General features: G+C 45.3%; 1 protein-coding gene across 3 annotated transcripts in view; it reads left to right on the forward strand.

Annotated features, from left to right (window-relative positions):
- The window catches only part of LOC119163266 (voltage-dependent calcium channel subunit alpha-2/delta-3), a 260,632-nt gene that overhangs the window by 92,051 nt on the left and 151,101 nt on the right, over window positions 1-17,480 (forward strand). For all 3 annotated transcript variants that reach the window (XM_075873794.1, XM_037415226.2, XM_075873795.1), the window contains exons 2-3: window positions 10,940-11,021; window positions 15,968-16,078. In XM_075873794.1, the coding sequence (XP_075729909.1) occupies window positions 10,940-11,021; window positions 15,968-16,078 (193 nt within the window). The remainder of the gene's footprint in view (window positions 1-10,939; window positions 11,022-15,967; window positions 16,079-17,480) is intronic.

The raw sequence follows: 17,480 nt of genomic DNA on the forward strand, positions 1-17,480 counted from the left end.
ATTTGGTGATCATCGTTTCGAGTTGGCTTGCCGCTGGCGTATGTAAACACGAGCAACGTTGTACGGATTTCAAGAGAGAGAAAAGGAATATAAAAAAAGGTAGAAAGGATACGAATTAAAAAAAATATTTAACTTGGCCTTTATAGCCGTGTCGGTTTGCGAACTTTGCGTTGCGTCATCAAAATCTACGCAGAGAATTCGGGGGACGTGGCTTCAGGGGTAATTACGTGTGTGTTAGTCATTCGATTCTCAATGACGCGCTGTTGTTTGCATATTTTGAAGCATTGCTATATGCACGATAGAATGATTTAAACACCCTAGCTTGCATTTTTTTTAAAGGAAGTCAGAGCCAGACAACCCAAACAAATTGCGAATAGTTCGTGCGTGGCAGTTATTGCCTCTACAATCAACGGTGTGAAATTAATTTACACATATTCAATTAACACATGGATGGTTGTTTGCCGGTCTAGTTGGTACATTTCAGCATATGTAACAGCGCGTAAAACTAAAAAAACATACACGTCGGTGCACTCTCTGTCCGTGTATGTGGACTATGTCCGTGTCTTATTTCATAGCTGTATGTGTGGTTACGTATGCTAGATTAATACATGTTGGGAAAGATTGTGACAACTTGTAAGAAAAAACACATGAGGCGGAAGTGGTTTTATAGGTGACCCCAACTTTTAGTATGAAAGTGGTTCGCAGCGGGGAATAGTACAGCAATTTTATTGTTAGTGTTTGACATAGTCGCTGACCGTTACGCAGCTAGGAGAGTCAGCAACAATATTTCACTCGTTCGAATGCCTCCCCCCGCGACAATCAGTTATGGGGCGCCTACAAATCCCTCGAAATGGTGAAGAGAAAAGGCCTCGACGTTCCCACACGTGGGTGGGCCAGGCCGTGCCAGTAAAACCGCTGATTCTGAGTAGAATTGTTTTCTCCCACTGAAACATCTTCGTGGATATTGTATGGTATTAGTGTTGTGCGCACGTCTGAACTCGTTATTTTTATTTTAAATCGATTTCTTAAAACGGTAAAAAAAGTTATGTGGCGCTATATGAAGATGTCACCGCATGACATCGTTCCTTTGCAAAAGACTAGCCGTCGATGAAGGCAGAACAAAATAAGGGTGAAGTCCAGACAGCCTGCAATGCCTGTAATCCTGGTGGTAGCGCAGAACCGTGCTAGGTGCAGAAGGATCTACGTGGGAGGGGTGTACCACATCGAATGAGAAGATTAAGGCGGCTTTCGCTTTCAAGTCATCTTAGGGGAAGGCGCAAGGGACACTGAGTTTCGGTACTGCGAGAGTTTTGAACCGTTTTTTATATATTAGGTTCGAACCGGACAGTGGAGCGAAACTGCATCCGGATAGAACAGGAGCTCCGAGATGTGTACCGTTGTCTACGCTGCAGCCTTCTGTAAGCGATGACGGTGGGAGTTTCTTGCACGTTGGGCACCTCGCCAAATAGCTTCGTTTGATTAAAAGAAGCAGAGAACAAGATGAAGCGCGAACTATGCGAGGCATCGATGACCGACGTATGTGGTTTGAGGGAGGAGCACCGCGAGGCGCTCGCAGCGTCCCCAAACAACTCTCTAGTGCTAACAGCGACGCACCCCGGCGAGCGGAAGTCATGCGAGCTTTCTTCCGTCTTCGCGTCTTTTTTTACGAGTCCCCCGGCAAGTTCCCGTGGGCTCGTTGCGGTAATGAGTCTGCGATGCGGATATGAGAGACCCCGCGGAGCGGGCGTCTCTGCGTTCTCGAGCCAGTTATGGACGAGCCGCCTGCCCTAGATAATACTCAAGGCATCCAGGCGTTGTGCCGACGTTGTATGAGGCAATATGAATAATGAAGTCGCTGTCCTGTGCCCGGCTTGATACGACTACGTGACTTTCATTCACGCAGCTCATATAAGCGTGCGTGTGTTTTGTTAGCTTGCCGATGATACGTGCTGCAAAATATTGCGTGCTATAAACCCCATATTCGCAGTCATCATATGAAAGCGCACATATTATTTCGCATTATCCTGAAAAACGTGTATGATAATGTTGATTTGCGGCCTCCACAATATGTCTTGTCGATTTGTCAGCCAGTCAATCAGTCAATCAATGAGTCGGTCGGTCGGTCGGTCGGTCGGTCGGTCGGTCGGTCGGTCGGTCGGTCGGTCGGTCGGTCGGTCGGTCGGTCGGTCGGTCGGTCGGTCGGTCGGTCGGTCGGTCGGTTACATAGATTACAATGCGTTCGCGTGATAGAAATCGGCAGGGTCGGGAAGAGATAGGGTACAAGTCCAGCTCCAAACAGCTGCTTCGCGGTTTATGGCTACCATGATTGGGAATCATACACGTGATTCCGTCGTAACCACCGAGCTGTCGCTAAGGACAAGAATCATGCACCACCAAATCATGCAGTCATCAACAACTAGAGGACGTTCCAGCTTCGCCAGGAAGGGTGGAACTCAATAGCATTCTACTTCATTAGGTAAAAGCACCACACAGTTACAATGTTCCCTTTCACATCAGAGTATGCCGCAATTATATCAATCGCAAAGACTACGTAATTTTTGCCATGAATTGAGGTGATTGCAATGAGGTAAAAAATTACGAACCATCATTTATAATCTAATAAAGTACAAAGCTCCCATTCAAACCCGGTGTTGCAAAACCTAGCTTGGGGTCACATGTTTACAACAGACAAGATGAACACGTATATGTGATTCTGGTTGAGCGGTCCTTCAAAAATGCACTTCAGGAACCCGCAAGGGTTGCCACAGTAATTGTTGCCGCTCTGTTTGACAATGTGAGGCCTGATGATGATTTTTTCGCTCACAGCCAACGGCATCGATCACGTCAACACTGTTTTTTTCTGACACGAGATCCCTGAAAACCTGCTGCAGCTTTAGAATATGAGTTATTGAGGCGAAAGCCCTAGATGTTTCATCAAGCGTGAAAAGTGACCGCCGGTAGTGTCATCATCAACAGGAGTGATGCGAAAAGTCATTATGCAATGACGTGTACATGACTTCATATAACGTGACGGAACTTGATAACGTGATCACATATTATTGTGGCTTGGTAAAAAGGGAATCTGTCTTAAAGTCACTAGAGTCACACCTCGTAGCATGCCATCCAGCCGTCCGTCCATCCATCCGTCCGTCCGTCTGTCTTTTGTGAATGAAATATAGGCCAGCTTTCGTTATTGAATTACGTAAAGAGTTCCCAACGCACCTCACCACTACCATCTCCCGTCCACTCCATTAGGTGCGATAGCTCATGCACTGCGCGAGGTCGCGACAGCCGTAGGGTGTCGCCGGAAATGACAGCGGCTCGTATGCTCAGGGCTGTATCCACCTTCATCTTCCGGTTCCGGGAGGGGGTGCAGCGAGCCACGTACGCCGCTACGCCCGTGCGGGGAGTCGTGGCGACACGACGACTGACGCCGAGTCGCAGCCGCGGAAATAACTCGCGGACGCCTTGAGTGACATCACGCTGCCACAAAACGACTGACATGGACACGCATGCACGCACGCACACGCACACATAGATACACTCAGACAAACGCGCCCGCGCGAACGTCGTTGTTACCACAGGATCGAGAAATCAATGCTGTCGGGCCCTCTAGTCTACAAACAGAGGGGAGGGGGAAGGTTAATACGTTCTGTATGCAATCTACTGCATAAAGACCTGTTTTCACTTCGTATGCAAGGCCTAGGCCTTTACCCTTGACGACGAGTTCATTTTGTGTTTTATGTATTTCTATTTCCTGCGTTTTTATGCCTCGACGTGATCATTCTACTTAGCTTTTTGTCACGGTAGTCTGCGCCTATACCATTTCCAGGCACATCCACTTAGTTGCTGTATTGCAAACTTCCTGACCTTCCAACTGCCGACCACCTTGGCATGTCACGCATTTACGACTGCATTCGCCGACGCTTCTTTTGGCCAGGGCTTTCGCGGTCAGGCAGAAGGTATACATTGCGGCTTGTGAGAAATGTCCGCGCCGCAAAACACCATTGGTGCTTCCCGCCGGACACCTTCAACCACTTGACATTTCGTCAGAACCGTTCTTCCACGTTGGCTTACACTTATTCCTCGGTCCTTTTCCCTTGTCTTCCTCTGGCAACAGGTGGATAGTTGTGGGCACAGACTATGCCACGGGCTACGCCATCATGCGAGCTCTTCCGACAAGCTGCGCCACAGATGCCGCTGACTTCCCCCTAAACGACGTGATTTTGCAACATGGAGCTCCACGCCAGCTGTGTACGTTTACACAGTGGCTGCACCTTTCTATCGAAGGACATAGCCGATATCCTGCAGTCATGTGAAACGAGGCGCAAGCTCACCACGTCGTACCATCCACAGGCAAATGGACTCACGGAACGTCTGAATCGAACGCTTACAGACATGCTTGCGACGTATGTTTCTTCCAACCACTGGGACTGGGACCTTCCTTTACCATACGTGACATTTGCATATAATTCTTCGAGCCATGACACTACCGCTTACTCTCCATTTTTTGTTGTTGTTTGGTCAGCACCTAAGCTACCCCTAGATACAGTCATCCCGTCTACCGCTGCACCGAGCAGTGAATATGTCCTTGGCACTATCTCTCGAGCGGCCCATACATGCGATATTAAACGTACTCGCCTTCTAGTCTCTCAAGAGAACAAGCATCGTTTGTACGCTCAACGGCACGGAGACGTGCACTTTTCGACCGGTTAATTGGTCGTGATGTGGTCCCGGACTGGTGAGGTCGGCTTTTCGGAAAAACCGCTTTATCGCTACACAGGTCCATACCGAGTCCTTAATGAGGTTACTCCTGTGACCTATCAAATCGCCCTTCTACCACCTCGTCGCCTTCAACTGCCCCACAGGCCATCGATATTGTGCATATTGTTTGCTTGAAGCCCTACCACTTTCCCGGTATAGCGTTGACATCTTGATGCGCCGATATGGCGCTTCTGCCACCGGGGAGTATGCTACACACATCATCATCATCATCATCATCATCATCATCAGCCTGACTACGTCCACTGCAGGACAAAAGCCTCTCCTATGTTCCGCCAGTTAACCCGGTCCTGTGCCTGCTGCTGCCAATTTATACCCGCAAACTTCTTAATCTCATCTGCCCACCTAACCTTCTGTCTCTGGGAATCCAGTCAGTTACCCTTAACGTCCAGCGGTTATCCTGTCTACGCGCTACATGCCCGGCCCATGTCCATTTCTTCTTCTTGATTTCAGCTATGATATCCTTAACCCCCCCTTTGTTCCCTAATTCACTCTGCTCTCTTCTTGTCTCTTAAGGTTACACCTACCATTTTTCTTTCCATTGCTCGCTGCGTCGTCCTCAATTTAAGCTGAACCTTCTTTGTAAGTCTCCAGGTTTCTGCTCCGTAGCTAAGTACCGGCAAGATACAGCTGTTATATACCTTCCTCTTGAGGGATAGTGGCAATCTACCTGTCATTATTTGAGTGTGCTTGCCAAATGTGCGCCACCCCATTCTTATTCTTCTAGTCACTTCAATCTCGTGGTTCGGCTCCGCAGTTATTACCTGCCCTAAGTAGACATAGTCTTTACCTATCTCGAAGCGCTGCTCTTTTCCGAGGTTGTTGTACATTACTTTCGTTTTCTGAAGATTCATTTTAAGACCCACCTTTCTGCTCTCCTTGTCTAACTCCGTAATCATGAGTTGCAATTCGTCCCCTGAGTTACTCAGCAATGCAATGTCATCGGCGAAGCGTAGGTTACTAAGGTACTCTCCATTAACTCTTATCCCTAACTGTTCCCATTCTAGGCTTCTGAAAACCTCCTGTAAGCTCGCGGTAAATAGCATTGGGGAGATTGTGTCCCCCTGCCTTACACCCTTCTTGATTGGTATTCTGTTACTTTCTTTATGAAGCACTATGGTAGCAGTTGATCCCCTGTAGATTTCGTCCAGGATGTTTATATACGCTTTATCGACGCCCTGATTCCGCAGTGTCTGCATGACGGCTGATATTTCTACTGAATCAAACGCCTTCTCGTAATCTATGAAGGCTATGTATAGTGGTTGGTTATACTCTGAGCATTTCTCTATTACCTGATTGATAGTATGAATGTGGTCGATTGTTGAGTAGCCTGTTCGAAATCCTGCTTGGTCCTTTGGTTGATTGAATTCAAATGTTTTCTTTACTCAGTTAGCAATTACCTTTGTAAATAGCTTGTATACTACAGAGAGCAAGCTAATCGGCCTGTAATTCTTCAAGTCCTTGTCATCTCCTTTCTTATGTATTAAGATGATGTTAGCGTTCTTCCAAGACTCTGGTACTCTTCCCGTCAGGAGACACTTCGTAAACAGAGTGGCTAGTTTTTCTAACACAATCTGTCCTCCATCTTTCAGCAGATCTGATGTTACCTGATCCTCACCAGCAGCTTTGCCTCTTTGCATGCTCTCCAAAGCTTTTCTGACTTCTTCTATTATTACTGGTGGGGTGTCATCTGGGTTACTGCTAGTTCTTATAGTATTAAGGTCGTGGTTGTCCCGGCTACTGTACAGATCTCTGTAAAACTCCTCCGCTATTTTAACTATCCTATCCATATTGGTAGTTATTTTGCCTTCTTTGTCCCTTAGTGCATACATCCGATTTTTGCCTATCCCAAGTTTCCTCTTCACTGATTTGACACTTCCTCCGTTTTTCAGAGCGTGTTCAATTCTCTCCATGTTATACCTTCTTACATCGGATACCTTACGCCTGTTAATCAACTTCGAAAGCTCTGCCAGTTCTATTTTGTCTGTTGTACTTGAGACTTTCATGATTTGACGCTTCTTAATGAGATTCTTCGTTTCCTGGGAAATCTTGCCAATGTCCTGTCTAACTACCCTGCCTCCAACTTCCACTGCACACTCCGTAATGATACTCGTCAGATTATCATTCATTGTATCTATGCTAAGGTTGGTTTCCTCACTAAGAGCCGAGTACCTGTTCTGAAGCGAGACTCTGAATTCCTCTACTTTCCCTCTCTGTGCTAGCTCATTGATTGGCTTCTTGCGTATCAGTCTCTGTCGTTCCTTCCTCAAATCTAGGCGAATTCGAGACCGTACGATTCTATGGTCACTGCATCGTACCTTGCCAACCACTTCCACATCCTGCACGATGCCTGGGTGTGCACTCATTATAAAGTCTATTTCGTTCTTATTTTCGCCATTAGGGCTCCTCCATGTCCACTTGTGGTTTCCTCGTTTTCGGTAGAAGGTATTTAAAATCCGTAAATTATTGCGTTCTGCGAATTCTACTAGTAGCTCTCCTCTGGCGTTTCTAGTACCGATGCCATAATCTCCTACACCTGGTCTCCAGCCTGCTTCTTCCCTACCTTTGCATTAAAGTCTCCCATCAGTATTGTATACTGTGTTTTTACCTTACTCACTGCCAATTCCACGTCTTCATAGAAGCTTTCAACTGAAGCATCATCATGGCTGGATGTAGGCGCGTAAGCCTGTACCACCTTCATCTTGTATCTCTTATTCAGTTTAATTACAATACCTACCACCCTTTCATTAATGCTATAGTATTACTCTATGTTGCCAGCTATGTTTCTGTGAATTAGGAAGCCCACTTCCAGTTCTCTTCTGTCAGCCAAGCCCCGATAGCAAAGGACATGCCCATTCTGTAGCACCGTATAGGCCTCATCTGTCCTCCTAACCTCACTAAGCCCTATTATATCCCATTTAACACTCTCTAGCTCCTCGAATAGTACAGCTAGATTTCCCTCACTAGATAAGGTTCTAGCGTTAAACGTTGCCAAGTTCAGGTTCCAATGGCGGCCTGTCCGGATCCAGAGATTCATAGCACCCTCTGCTGCGTTGCAGATCTGACCGCCGCCGTGGTCAGTTGCTTCGCAGCTGCTGGGGACTGAGGGCCGTGAGTTATTTGACGTATGCATGTGGGAGGTAGTGGCCAGATACTGCACCAGGGTGGCCAATCCTTCTCTGGTGAGGGAGTGCGTTCCCGGCGGTGGTTACCGGTGAGGCCGCACCCCAGGCCTCGTAATGCAGTTCCATCACCACGCGGATTTTTTTTTTATCCCAACCGGATAAAAAAAATCCGCGTGGTGATGGAACTGCATTACGAGGCCTGGGGTGCGGCCTCACCGGTAACCACCGCCGGGAACGCACTCCCTCACCAGAGAAGAACAGCGATGGCGTAGTGGTTAGAGCATCCGCCTCTCATGCAAAAGGTCCGTGGTTCAAATCCCGGTGCCGCGCAGTTCCCAACCGGATGCTACACGCTTATTGACATCATTTGGGACTATGCCCATGTGTGCCTGACGAACTGGACGAAGTCTGCTCGCTCGCTGATTAACCGGTCACGCCGCAGCTGCTGCTTATATTATTTTTTCTACAGCCTCGTCGATCCAGTGTTGCTCGTCTCACGTAACAATATCAATACCACTGGTTATTGTGTAAGAATGCCTATTTAACATTAAGCAGGAAGGTTGATATTTGCACTCACCTTCTGGAGAACATTTGACTGAAAATTTTACGAATGTCATTTGCGAAAGCAATGTGTCACGCGTGGTTCGCTTCGCTACGGGCGGTTTGCCTCCTAACACCACAAATAACCACCACAATTAAAGATCAACGAATGATGACAGTCATCCTGCAGAGTTCAAAGTCAGTTTGTCCCTGTAAAGCTGATCGCTCGTCCTGTTCAATATATTTCATGGGGAACGTATCTTGATCATGAAGCAAACAGAAAATTAAGCCAAGGAAAGCAAGCGGCCGCTGTTTGGATACCGATCTAAACCTCGCGCATCAATCGTGTTCGTATCCCAGCAGCTGCTAGTTCTTTTTCGTAGACCTCATCACCTACACAATAAATAAACAATGACGTGTAGCAATATCTGCGCTTATTTTCCTTTTAGGGAATATGGGGCTCATTTTTCTTGGGGCCCGTGTATAACGTTGTGCGCAACACTATTCCCCCTTACCGGCCCTTTCGTTGTATTTCTCGAATTCAATAGCCCGTCATGGGGCTACCATTCGCGTCACTGCGTCATTACTCGACACACGCTATTGCTTGGCAGTCAAACGCTTGCGTGGATGAAAATACTTCATAGCAATGTCGTGTAAGAAAACGTGCGTTTCGGTCGTTACTAATTGAATTGCGCCTCAAGGGTTCGTGCGCCTCGGAATAAACGTGCGAGCGCTCAATATCGATCCCTCCTGGCAAATGATCACGTGTTTACTGGCGCTCAGACTCGTCCCGATGGCGCAATGCTTCTAAGTGACCACAAGCTATTGTGGTGAGACGGTGAGCGAATGGCTGACACGGTGGCTTGTGACATTTACTTTGTTTTTGAGTCATTGCTCTTTGCTGAACCTCCGTGCGTGTACAAGCACTGACAGCAATACGCTTGTAAAAAAAGAACTGGCTTCATAAAAACTCTTTAGCGAATTTTCGGTTTGTTTCTACATTCAAAAAAATCACCGCACATGTACTTTGTTTACCGCCAACATCTGCTTGACGAACGTTCTCATGGATTGAAACGTGAAACTGACCGCCTTGGTGGCTCTGTGGCTATGGTGCTTCGTTTCTGCCCCTAAGGTTGCGGGAGGGGATCCCGGCAATGGCTGCCGCATTTCAGTTCACATCATATTTTTCTTTGAAATAGAAAATAAACGAAGGAGTTTTTGTCACTGTTATTTGGTGACGGCTACCCCTTTCCACTTGATTGGTACAAACAAAGAAAATAAAAAAGCAATAGCATATATACACATATATGGTCCCACATGGATGAGAGCAAAAGTTCGCCTATGGGCAGAACAAACACGTAGACGCCACGCTCACTTTTAACTTTTGTCCGCTCAGTGTTCGTCACAAATCTTCGTTTCTTCGAAGAACTGTTGCAACACCTTCATTTCTTTGCCATTTGTTTTGGATGGCCATGGGCCTAGTATTTTATTCAGCGTAAAGGCCGCTCGGGATCCAACTTATGCAGTTCCTGTTCTAGTCGCCTTCGGTGTGTGTCGCGTTTCGGACAGTCGAGCAAGAGGTGACAGATATCCTTGTCGTCGTGGCCGCATGAACATGCTGACGATGTTGCACGCTGAATACGAAGTAAGAAGTGCTCTGTGTAATAATTCACATCTTACGATGCCTGGTGCGATTCCTGCGCTTCTGCCGCGCGATATGTGACGCATTAAAAAAAAACTCATTCCATCACACGACATTCGTGTAGCAATTCTTTTTTTCTAGAGCAGTTTAAACGAATATGGTGGCATATGGTTGGACAGCTTCTTACCACTCTGATGGTTTGGGCTTCATCCACACTCTGAATATGTGAATATTTATTCGTTATGTTGTTTGCGTCTTTTTTTTTATTTTGTCATGAACAAGAAAAGAACTATTCGGTCACAACCAACGACAACCGCGCCGACACGGACGTTTTTGTATGTCACATTTTTATTTGTACGAGCTGTACTTGTATTTGTGGTTATTTTTTGTAGTTTTTGCTCTTTTAGTCCTGTTCCTTACGCATAGAAGCCACTTCAACAACATTTTTATAACCCTCCCATTTTTTTATTTAGATAAACATTTATTTGACGGTGACGTCGTTTATTGACAGTAATGCGTAGTCTCCTAAGCTACGTCATTGAATGTGTTTCACGCATTTTTTCTGTCGACAAGACACGCTGTTATGTTCCTACACATATCTGGGATCCGTGAAATCGTTATAGGCAGGCTGCCTTACATCATGTTGTTTTTAAATGAACATCTCTTATTGTCAAAAATGCCTTCGAAATTCGCCGTCATTTTATGTTTGAGTAAACGTGCTCACGCTGTTATACACGATAAAAGTGCCACTGTTTTCCGACACCATCAGGCACTGTTAGTAGCTAAGGCCGTTGACGTGAACTGCTGCACAAGTGTTCTCACGGATCTGTTTATTCTCGTTTCCTTGCAGTGTCCGAAACTGGGCGTGGCGTTTTGGTACAGAGATCTCCAACCAGAGTCTATTCGCGTCGAATTTCACCGAGATTAAAGAGGTGAGTCTGTTTTACTTACACTCGCATTTCAATTAATCCTTTATAAGTTGTTGCATATATAGTCTTACCGTTAAGCGCCCGTCGAGGATACTCACAGTGAGGGCACAAAAAAACATAACTTTGGCATTTCGAGGTCAGCGAAGAAGCAGGAAGACATTTAGAATTATCCTTCTACATCAGCAGTGTTCCAAATATTATGCATTGCTTTTATGCGCGTCTTCACCCGGCGAACCATGCCATTAGTTTACATAGCCTCAGGTAAAAATAAACACTAAATAAGGCAGTTTGAGCTCGCACTGATTGCACTAGAAGAGTTTCGGTTGTTGCGATTGCTCGCAAGCATCGTTTTCGCTTACGCCTTATGTAAGCATTACCTGTAGCTTTCCTCGCAAAATTAAAAAAAAAAATGCCAGTCGACACGTCTGCTTTATGATTTCGCGGTTGCCATGTAACTAAATATTAAGGTCAGTTCAGTTGATTGTTTCTGGTTCGATGATTTCGGTGGGAACTGTAATGCCTTGCTCCACCACCGGATGGAGCCAAAAGCCGAAATAAATTCGAAGAAATTGGTGTGACGGTGACGGTAATGGCATAATTTACGTCAACATGCTCCTCTGAATAATCGCTTTTCTCTGAAAATTATTGCGGCGCCCGTTGTTGCGTGCCGTGATTAGACATTCAAGCCTGAGCTTTGAAGCCTGCCTGCTTCGGCTTTTAAGATCTATCACGTATGCACAATGTAACAAACAATCCGTACGACTCATTCAATTAGGCCCTCTTCTTGCTTTTAGAACACGCCCGTGATTTTAATTTTTTTTCTAACCCAAAATTAGCACTTGTAGTGATTTGTAGCTACTTATCTTCATCTTTGAGTACGTTATTATGAAGTTTTAAACGGGAAAGCACGGAGGAAAAGTAAACACAGAAAAATAAACAAGAAATCAAAGCTTCGCAAACAACTTCAAGGGAAGGAGAATAACCGCGGCGTGAAATGAACGATGTGGCATGGGTGCTAAAAACAAAACGACGACTTAAAATACAAATTATATAAAATGCTTCACACGATGAACGATGAACCGCTTAATGTACGGCGGTGGCGTGTAAAGAGGAAAATCTTTTTTTTTTCTAAAAAGAAGCCCCGAAGAAGGAAGGCACTACGTATAGTCTCGGACCATTTTGTGAATAACCTCGTAAGCACGGTTTCATCGCTGCGGCTGCTTCGATTTATAGCCTCACACCGCCAGCGGGCCTCCTTTTTTTTTTATTTGAGGTTTGAGCACGCACTCCGCCAATGTGTGCACGCTCGAAGCCCGTGGTGGGGGATTAAATTATTCTCAGAATCTGATGGAAAACCGCGGCCGGGCAAAAACGGGCGCGCCGCTCTCACAACGGCGCCCTCGCGCGATAAAGCAAGACGCGTGCGCGGTGGCTTGCGACAGGTGTAAGTGGGCTCTGAGATAAATTTCCTGGGGTTTTTATTTTTTTTCACGAGCTGTGGCTATATATACAGTCGAGTGTCGTGTTCCTGTCTCGAGACAGCGTGATTTGTTTTGTCGGGATTGCTTCACTTTTCTTGCCTGTTTATTTAGTTACGAAGAATATTTTTTACGCATTTGCATAACAACGTGAAATCTTTCACGTGACGTTCGCAATATTATCGGATATGACGTGCGACCGAATTCTACTACAATATAACATCGTGGTTCGTCAACATTGCTTATGGACTAATTATAGGTAAATAAACAACTAATTGGTTGTTGGGGGTTCAACATGCCGAAATTTCGATATGATTATGACAGACGCCGCGTGTGAAGGGCTCCCGAAATTTCGTTCAGATGGGGTTCATAAATACGCGGGCTTCACGAACTTTCGCATTATTCAAAAATTCGGAAGTGTGGTCGCCTCGGCTGGGATTCGATCTCGTAACCGGTGTGTGGCTCAGCAGTCGAACACCATAAGTGCTACATCTACGTGGTGGGTAACACTTCTTAGTGTTAGCACGTTGTGGAAGAGCTAGCAATGGGACATGTCGCAATTAAAGTTGTTACGTGGCCTACCTTAGGAAGATGGGACGTTAAACCCCACACATCAATCAATACCTTAAGAAGAACACAATAAAGAACGGACGCGTTGATCAGCGCACGCGTGAAATAGCGAAAACCTTTCTTATAAGATTCCGCAAATGTTGTATGATTCATCCAACAATTATGCTTTTCTTTTATAGGAAAAGTACAACAATCTGTTTTGACAAGACATTATTCATGTTGGTTTCACACATGTGCGGAGGTTCGGTGACTAACTGTTACATATATCCGTTCTTTTTTTTCCTATTTACTTGTGCGTTCAACGCTGTGCCATCTTTGTCTCGCTGCCAGTACTCTAATATTGTTACGCAGCTTGTTAGTCCACGATGGCCATCCACCAACCAGCCCGATTCGCGATTCTGCTTTAGTGTTCGCCAAATTGTATGTTGACTAGTGTTGACTAAAATTCACCATAGATGGCTGAATGATTGCTAATGCTAAGTAGTACGGGCTATATATTGGCCATCTGTGGGATACTACCTGTTATAACAGTACTGTTTTCTCTATCCTGTCTCAGTTCTAATATTAAGCTGCATACCAGTCTCTCTTAATAAAAATAGCTTATTTTCTGAGTCAACTCACCATTTTTCTGCAATATGTGTCGGTCAATTGTGATTTATTGGCTAAAAGCGCATTTCTAAGTAGTGAATGCGACGTGAAATCGTGCTAATGAAACAACAAAGTTATAATAATACTAATTGACAAGACCCCTGTTATCTAGAACACTGACTTCGAAAGCAGAACAGATTACCGATTCTGTCGTGAACTTACTTACAGCGCAACACCAGAAAAAATACAGGACAGGGAAGGAGCAAAAGAGAAAGAAAAGACGGTGCTGACTCACAACTGTTGTTTATTGGAAAAAACGGGGTGAAAAGTGTATATATAGGTACTGGCAGCCTACATCACAACATGCGCAGAATACGAGGTGCACCGAGGTAGCGTTATCACACTCATGGCAGTAAACAAGATTGGCCTAAATAACTTAATTCTTTTTCATGCAGTGTGACGGATGGTTCACTAACGCACTTGCTACCCCTAATCTTTATATGATGTGCCTCAGCGATTTCTCTTGTTAGCTGGTTAGGATGCTTGAAGATGATGGTGTTTCTCTCAAAAATGGGACGGCAACCGCATGACCTGCAATGTTCCGGCAGATGAAGTCGCGCGATTCCTTGAAGAGATAACTCATGCTCCCTTAAAGGAACATTGACACGTCGTTTCGTTTGTCCCACGTACTCCCTACCACACGATAATGGAGTTAAATACACAGCTTTTTTTACGCATGCGATATACTTGTTCTTATGATTCACCGCGTATCTCCCTTTGGCTTGTTTGTTCCTCAGCGCATGATCAACTATCGGGCAAATGCGACCTATCTTATGTTTGGCGGAAAAAAGAACGTCGACACCATATCTTCAGCCTACGCTCCTTCCCTGTCCTGTATTTTTTCTGGTGTTGCGCTGTAAGTAAGTTCACGATGGATCCTAACCAACTGGCCCAACTTACCGTCTTACTACCGATTCTGCTTTTACACCCCTTCAAACACGCATGTATAACAGGCGTGAGGCTGATCTTTTTTGTTATTTATATACACTAAGTGTTTTAGCGCCGTGAATACTTGGTGCAATATACGATAATTCATTGAGTGGAGTTAGCGACTACCTTACTTCTCTCTCTTTCTCTGTGTGTGTGTGTTTGTTTGTGCGTTCGGAGGCATGGTGTTTACAATATCCGTTGCTGGGCTAGTTCTTTCATAGTCTTAAATACTGGATAGCACATAATTAATAAAGGAATGAGGGATATCACTGTTATATGTCTGCGCTGTAACAAGCGCCGCGTCTCTGCCTGTCATGACGATATGCAGGGAAGGCTTTCATAATCAAGCTTAGTTCCTAGTAGCGCTTGTGCTGTACATCAGTGCTTTTTTAATGTCCCCTGTTTAATCTGAGTTATCCAATATATGTGACATGTGTTGGGGCCTTGAGGTGTTCCTTTCGCAAGCTCCTATAGACCGCCGTGGCATTGTAGCGGCTACAATCCTTGGCTGCTGGGCCGAAGGTCCCAGGTTCGATACCGATCGTGGCATTCGCATTTTGAGGAGGCGCGACGTTAGAGGCCCATGTTCTGTGCGATGCCAGTGCCCGTAAATAATATCGCATGGTCAAAACTTCCAAAGCCCTCCACTACTGCGTCTCTCGTTATCATAGCGCGGTTTCGGGACGTAAAACCCCAAATAGTATTATTCTCAAGATCCTACACTTTTAGAAAAAAAGGTAGCGCTAGTTACTAACTTTTGAGGTTGTGATGTGCTGTCACAACATTCACTACCTAAGTAATAACTGCAGGTAGTAGACTACAGACATCTGCCCCACCGCGGTGGTCTAGTGGCTAAGGTATTCGGATGCTGATCCGCGGGTCACGGGATCGAATCCCGGCTAGCAATGGGCGGCTGCATTTCCGATGAAGGCGAAAATTCTGCATGCCTGTGTGCTCAGATTTCGGCGCACGTTAAAGAACCCCAGGTGGTCGAAATTTCCGGAGCCCTCTTCTACGGCGTCTCTCATGATCTTATGGTGGTTTTGGGACGTTAAACTCCATATATCAATTAGACTACAGACATTTACTACCTGAGAATGCTTCTGACGTAGTAAATGTTTGTAGTCTACTACCTGCAGTTACTACATAGGTAGTGAATGTTGTGAAAGCACCTTATTATATACCTCAAAAGTAGTAAGTAGCACTACCTTTTTGTAAAAGTGTAAATGAACGGCATCGTGTCATAGAGCATCCATTGTCATCGCTGTTTCGTTGCTCACCGATGATTACAGCTGCAGTTGTTGCTCTGACTTTCTTTTTCAGAACTTCGAGGAGTTCAAGGCCAAGCCTCACCACAAAGACATCGCGCAGCTGACAGAAAAGATTCTTAGGGACTTGGGCAACCTAGTCAGCTCCAAGACAGAATCACTTAAGGTGAGTGTCGCATGCCAGTTTCTGCGGAACCCCACAAGGTGGAGAAACAGTCAGAAAAAGGCAATCTTGTAGCACCCCAATGGCAAGGAAACCCCTGAATACTTCTGAGGAAGAAACTGTGGATTTATACAAAACCATTCGGAATTTATGTCGTATCTGATACACGAAACTGATACACGTGGCGTTCGTTAAGTCACGCTGAATAGGATGACAAGAAGGAAAAGATTTGAACTTTCGATGGTCCTTTTATGTTTATTTCATAGGTACATATACAGTAACAAATGCCACTGTCTGCCGCTTCATGTCCCTTTGCGCACATCTAGACGCAATCACAACGCACCTAGTTTCATGCTCATTAATGGTCACACACTGTCATTTAACTGATCACCATTACCTCTAGCCATAACACGTTGGAACAGCCTTTTAGATTACATCGTATTCATCTCTAATCGTGAATTTGTTCGTGATAGCCTGATTTCGTTGCGTTTTTCGGCTGTATAACTGTGTTTCACCTTGCTGTTTATCATTTGTTTGTTTGTTTGTTCTCTTGTTCTTTTTTTACAATGTATTTACTGAGGCCCCCCTTTATCATCATCATCATCATCAGCCTGACTACGTCCACTGCAGGACAAAGGCCTCTCCCATGTTCCGCCAGTTAACCCGGTCCTGTGCTTGCTGCTGCCAATTTAGACCCACAAACTTCTTAATCTCATCTGCCCACCTAACCTTCTGTCTCCCCCTAACCCGCTTCCCTTCTCTGAAAATCCAATTAGTTACCCTTAATGACCAGCGGTTATCCTGTCTACGCGCTACATGTCCGGCCCATGTCCATTTTCTCTTGTTTATTTCAACTATGATGTCTTTAACCCCCGTTTGTCCCCTAATCCGCTCTGCTCTCTTCTTGTCTCTTAAGGTTACACCTACCATTTTTCTTTCCATTGCTCGCTGTGTCGTCCTCAATTTAAGCTGAACCCTCTTTGTAAGTCTCCAGGTTTCTGCTCCGTAGCTAACTACCGGCAAGATACAGCTGTTATATACATTCCTCTTGAGAGATAGTGGCAATCTACCTGTCATAATTTGAGAGTGCTTGCAGAATGTGCTCCACCCCATTCTTATTCTTCTAGTTACTTCAATCTCGTGGTTAGGCTCTGCGGTTATTACCTGCCCTAAATAGACATAGTCTTTTACAACTTCAAGTGCACTATTACCTATCTCAAAGCGCTGCTCCTTTTTGAGGTTTTCGTACATTACTTTCGTTTTCTGTAGAATAATCTTAAGACCCACCTTTCTGCTCTCCTTGTCTAACTCCGTAATCATGAGTTGCAATTCGTCCCCTGAGTTACTCAGCAATGCTATGTCATCGGCGAAGCGCAGGTTACTAAGGTATTCTCCATTACCTCTT

Source organism: Rhipicephalus microplus, chromosome 9, assembly GCF_043290135.1.
Source record: "Rhipicephalus microplus isolate Deutch F79 chromosome 9, USDA_Rmic, whole genome shotgun sequence".
In the NCBI taxonomy this organism is placed as follows: Eukaryota; Metazoa; Arthropoda; class Arachnida; order Ixodida; family Ixodidae; genus Rhipicephalus; species Rhipicephalus microplus.